Source organism: Aspergillus thermomutatus (assembly GCF_002237265.1).
Source record: "Aspergillus thermomutatus strain HMR AF 39 chromosome Unknown NODE_436, whole genome shotgun sequence".
In the NCBI taxonomy this organism is placed as follows: domain Eukaryota; kingdom Fungi; phylum Ascomycota; class Eurotiomycetes; order Eurotiales; family Aspergillaceae; genus Aspergillus; species Aspergillus thermomutatus.
The window spans coordinates 9098-14828 of record NW_020798486.1 but is presented as its reverse complement, the minus strand read 5'-3'; the positions used below and the strand labels follow the sequence as shown (position 1 = coordinate 14828).

At 43.9% G+C, this 5731-nt stretch overlaps 2 protein-coding genes across 2 annotated transcripts; one reads left to right on the top strand and one right to left on the bottom strand.

Moving 5' to 3' along the window:
• Positions 1 to 844: 844 nt before the first annotated feature.
• Positions 845 to 1966, bottom strand: CDV56_102091 (ribonuclease III; the record flags this gene model as incomplete). Its single annotated transcript, XM_026755710.1, has 1 exon — positions 845 to 1966. The coding sequence occupies one exon, from the start codon at positions 1964 to 1966 to the stop codon at positions 845 to 847; it is 1122 nt and encodes a 373-aa protein (XP_026609708.1).
• Positions 1967 to 3743: 1777 nt separating this feature from the next.
• On the top strand, positions 3744 to 5472 carry CDV56_101619 (U2 snRNP complex subunit CUS1; the record flags this gene model as incomplete). Its single annotated transcript, XM_026755238.1, has 2 exons — positions 3744 to 3800; positions 3865 to 5472. The coding sequence occupies 2 exons, from the start codon at positions 3744 to 3746 to the stop codon at positions 5470 to 5472; spliced, it is 1665 nt and encodes a 554-aa protein (XP_026609707.1).
• Between the last annotated feature and the right edge of the window lie 259 nt (positions 5473 to 5731).

Genomic DNA, 5731 nt, shown 5'->3' with positions numbered 1-5731 from the left:
ATAGTATAGTACGAGAGTAGAGATAAAATAATATTTTAGCTCTTTAAATATTTCTCTTATCTTTAATATAAGGAATTCTTCTTTACTTTTTAGAGATCTATATATACTCCTTTTTTTAGCTTTTATATTATATTCCTTAGTTAAGTAATAAGTTAGATAAGAAGGCTATAATTTTAGAATAGTATATAGTAAATTTCTAATAAAATTAGTAAAATCTAAGAATTACTATATATTATAAATATTCCTTAGTTCTAGCTAGTTAGTAATAGTTTTTACCTAGCTTAATTCTATCTTAATATCTTTTATACTAATATTATAGCCTAGAAAGTTAATTTCTATAGTATATATATTTTATATAAAGTTTATATTTTTAAAGCCTTATAGGTGTTGTGAGTAAGGCCTATGATATGCTTATACTACCTAGCACTCATAATATAAAGTAACTTATAAACTAACAGCCTAGGTTATATAACCTCTTAATAGCTGTAGTATATAATTAGATATTTCTATCTAGGCCTATAGACCCCTTATTCTAGTTCTTTAGTAAGTTCTTATTATATATACCTAGTTATAGGTTTCTCTACGGCCTAGCCTATAACAAATACTACTACTACTACTACTACTACTACTACTACTACTACTACTACAGCAATGATAAGATATAATATGGTATCACATGATATGCCAATGATGCCATGCCCATGACAATAATACTACTAGACTAACATGGGTTTCTCCTATCTACTTGACTACTTCTAATTAACGCTAGCAGTGTCATATATAGTTTATAGCCAATGGTATCATGATACTCAGGAAAGATATTTTATACATACATATTTGCCGCTTAGATTTTTGTCAGTTCATAAGTTTTCTTTACCTGAGAAATGCTATTTATAAGTGGCTCATTCAGCAGGGCTTGTCGTGCTGCTGCATCCCCCGCGACTGCTTTACTAGGCCCATGGCCAGAGCCTAGATGCTTGTTTTGCCAGCCCCAACCAGTAAGGTAAACACCAACATAGAAAGTCTGCATCCCACCTCTTAACTGTAGAGGTGAACGCTCATCAACATATTTGAGCTTAACTCCTTTGCCCATAATTTTCTTTGCAAGAGTCTCCTTTGCATCCAAAGCAGTCCGCTGTATCACAGTATCTGTGAGCCTTGGAAGCCACAGCTGCGTCAACCATTGTTCAGCAACATAATAACCATCAGTCGGACGAGACAAAATAACCGCAGCTACATAAGACTCAAAGATGTCACCCTTAGTCTTGGTCCATCGCTTGGGCTGGTTAAGCAAGTCCTGTGGGATCGACGCCCTGCCGTCGAGCCCGTATAATGTCGCAAACTCCGACAAAGTCTCATTCTTGACCAGAAGCTCCCTAATCTGTGAAATTTGACCGGAAGAAAGATCCTCAAATCTAGTCCAAATGAGCCTCGTAGCGATGAGCTCTATATAAGCATCTCCGAGTATCTCAAGACGATCGTAAGTCGACTTCGAATCCTTGCTCACGCCGGGATGTGTAAAGACTGCCAATTCCAGTGAACTGTCCAGAATAGGAGGTAATTCGGGTATGCAGAAGGAGTTTCCCTTTTCTCGCGTACGGGTGAATTCGACGGAGTTATTGTCTGGACGTCTGATGGGCGACACAACAGTCTTTGCACAGCGGAAAGCCTTGTCCAACTCGATAATGGCATTCGTAACATCGCGCCCAGCATGATCCCTTATAAGATCAGCAGAGTCGACAAGCTCTCGAGTCAAAGTTTTTAGAAGGCATAGGCGAGAATGCTGATCCCGCGTCAGTGAGCATTCGCCATCGGAGGGAGCCTTTTGAGCATCTCTCTCGATGCGACAGGTCAATGAAGATTGATCAGCTTTTTGAAAAGGGGCACTCGAGACAGCACGAGACTTAGTCTTTCTGCCGTTGTCGTCCGAAGGTGGATCAAAAACAGATTTTCTTTTCAGGTCCATAAGGAATTCCGAGATTTTTGGTTGTTAATTCGTGGTGTTCTGTTACATTCAACACTAATATCCCAAACAACGGTCACATGATTCGTGCCATATAACCATCTTTCACCGTTCGTACATCGGAACTTCCGGGCTTGAAATTAGGCTCAACGACAAAAAATGGCAGCTTCATGTAGCCGGATACTTGAGTTGGCCAAGGTATGCTGTCAAATTGTCCCATGATCTTCTATTCCGTTACCTTGCTGATGATCTGGAGACTCAATGTCGGATATTCTCGCTCAATTTTAACCCCCAAAGGCTGCGACTGGGCAATAAAATTCTACGTCAGCGACTGCGAGGACCTGCACTTGCGGCGTGGTATCCCAGAAAGACCGTTTCATTCCGTGACTTGCAGAATGCCTATGGTCCCCTCGGCTTGACCGTTTTCGACGAGTATGAGGACGACAGGGAAGAGGCCATTCAAATGTAGGTCACAACTAACACTCTGGGTAACTGAGTGAAAGCCTTGATCGCTGATTACACATAGTGCAAAACTGAGAGGGAAGGGAAGGCCGAAGAAAAAAAGAACTGCAGCTGGTATGACACTTATACTTGCACAAACTTATTTCATTCTGACTGGCACATAGAATCTCGATCGGCAAAGAAGAAGAAATAGCCAGTGCCATACTGGAGATCCAAAGTCCTATGTGGTCGGCATACATAAGACACAGCTCAGTTTGCTATCCTTCTACACACTTTAACTGCAAGCTACTGTCGTCCAGACATGTATATATTTCGCCTTCAATGTTACCTGAGATGCTTTTCAAGATATCCGCGACATCTCCCGGCTCGAATATGAACCCATCTCACGAAGCTTGTCTGATCAGTGTTGCCCCCCAGTCAGCGACTCGTGAGCTCTAAGTTCCGAGGAAGACGTTAGAGGTTGGATTAATGGTGTACGGCCCATTCACTTCAAAACCAGCGCCTTTTCGCTTCGATTCAAATCCTGGCTATACTGAGTACTTATCGTAAATGACATAAATAATATTTCACAACGGGGCATGATCAAATTCCCCATCTGGAAACAGGTTATTTTGATGCTGATTGTTTAAACATGTAATCGCGGCCAGATATCGCCAAGTCCTCTTTATCAAACGTCATTCGAAGTATCGCGTCCTAGGTAAGCTAAGCGAACTTAGTGAAGAAGCTGTTGGGTTAGACATATAGATAATCGGAAGAACTCCGCGGAAGGACACGGTCTGTTGCAGATCAAGCTGAAAACCCAGAAGGAAGGAGAGAACATTGGATCATAGGAATATAAGCCAGGAAATTGGATTTGGCTACTCAAATATACAGAGCACATAGCTAGGCCTTGCGGATGCAGTTTCTTGTCGCAAATTTTATTCAAACAAATGCTTGCCAATGCATCTGCTGTCAATATATAAGCACTAATTGAACGCTACTATATACGAGTTTGAACAAATCAAAGACATGCTCCCTGGCGCTTGGGATAGTGTAGATCAGTGGGGTTCAGCAGGAGTCGAAACACAACACTCGGGTAGTGGGTACTCGTACCTTGTCTCTTTCAGCCTGGCAGCGCTTGCATTAGTCAGAACGGAGCGGATAGCTAGAATGGCAAACTGAACTCTTGGCACCAACTTGATTTTGACCACCATCAGAGGGCTCTTGCAGAACTTACAATTGGGGTCAGTGATTAGGTTTACTTTCGACACAGCTCAAAGTCATACTGATACTGTTTTATTTCCTGAAATCTCTCATCTGGCATAGGCGAATCTAGATCATGAAACAGAGCAAAAATCAACTAAGAAGGGCCAGGAAAAAGGCATTGAAGACGAAGGTAGGTCGAAAGCAACATCTTCTCATCAATATGATTCAGGAAATTAAGAACTGACATCAAATAGGCTATTGACAAGTATCCTGATCCTTCCCATGACGCGCCCGAAACACGAGGCCCGCCTCTAGTTAGCCATCCCAGTGCTGCCAATAGCTCTCCCTGGGAGGCGAACCCAGACGTCGGCGATTCGCTATGGCAGATGTACAAGGATATTGCCAGAAAGTTTGACGAGAATGAGGACGAAGCAAGACCATCGGCACAGCCGGAGAAACCCGAGGTCTACTTTGATGAAGACGATGAAATTCCGGACGAAGATGACAAGGAACCGAAATTATCAAAAAAGAAAAGAAAAGAATTGACAAAGCTTTCTGTCGCAGAACTCAAGGCAATGGTTCGAAAACCAGAAATCGTCGAATGGACGGACACGTCAGCCCCCGATCCAAGGCTTCTTGTCCATATCAAGGCTCACAGAAATGTCGTCCCTGTGCCTCTTCACTGGTCTTTAAAAAGAGAGTATCTGTCTTCAAAGAGAGGGGTTGAAAAACCGCCTTTTGCCCTGCCTAAATTTATCCAGGAGACTGGTATCTCAGAAATGCGAGATGCTGCTTTGGAGAAACAAGAACAGGCAACTCTGAAACAAAGGCAACGCGAAAGGGTTCAACCCAAAATGGGGAGGCTGGATATAGATTATCAGAAACTTTATGAGGCTTTTTTCCGATTCCAGACGAAACCGGAATTGACTCGTTACGGTGAGGTTTACTATGAGGGCAAAGAATATGAGACCAACCTTAGGCACTTACGCCCTGGTGAGCTCAGCGCTGAGCTGAAGGAAGCTCTCAATATGCCGCCCGGTGCACCTCCGCCGTGGTTGATAAACCAACAACGATATGGGCCACCGCCATCGTATCCGGCTCTGAAAATCCCAGGTCTCAATGCTCCGCCGCCTCCAGGTGCCATGTGGGGCTACCATCCTGGTGGGTATGGCAAGCCGCCTGTGGATGAACATAACAGGCCACTTTATGGTGGCGACATATTTGGTGTGCTACAACCACAGCAAACTGTTCAACAAGGAGAGCCTGTTGAAAGAGATCTATGGGGCGAGTTGCAAGAGTCCGAACCTTCGGACGATGAAAGCGAGGAGAGCGAGGATGAAGCTGAGGAAGATATGGATACTGAAACAGGGTTGCAGACCCCCAGCGGATTAGAAACACCGGGTGGTATAGTGTCAAGCGTTCCATCCGAATATACTGGGGCAGAAAATGTTGCAGGCGAGTTTGACGTGCGCAAGAGTTATCGAGGTACCCAGACGGAGGAACATGTGGGACGTCGGAGTGCTTTCCAGGTCATTCCAGAGAAACAAGCTCATGTACAGGGGTTTTTTGGAGCCGACAGAGTGTACGATTTCAAGGCACATCCAGAGGGCTTGCCGGTGCTCGGTGCTGAGGACCCAAATCGAAAACGCAAGAAGCCTGGTGATATCGACGTATCGGTTGACCCAGACGCATTGCAAGCGAGCGATGGAATGAGTAAAGAAAACCTACGAAATCTTTACGAATCACATAAGCACCAAGAGACCAATCCTAACTGGGATTTTCAAGAAGACTTGAGTGATATGATCGCTTATGAGAGTCGGAAGAGATTGAAGAAGGAGGAGGATCGACGAACCAAGCATTGAGGCCCGGTTCTGAACGACAACATAGGTAGCTATACCATCACATCCCTCTTTGGCGCACTATCCAAACAGGTTCCAATGACCTAATAATAATGAGCTATTTGCTGCTCTTAATAGCCGCGCGAACTTCTGTCATCTGTGCCCTCACATATCCTTATCCATTTAAGACTAAGGTACCCAAGACTGCCAAGGTGTCTGGTCAGAAAATAGAATCACAAGCACTAGGTATGAGCAAGACAGCCTCCAAAGGGGGTTGCCCTAG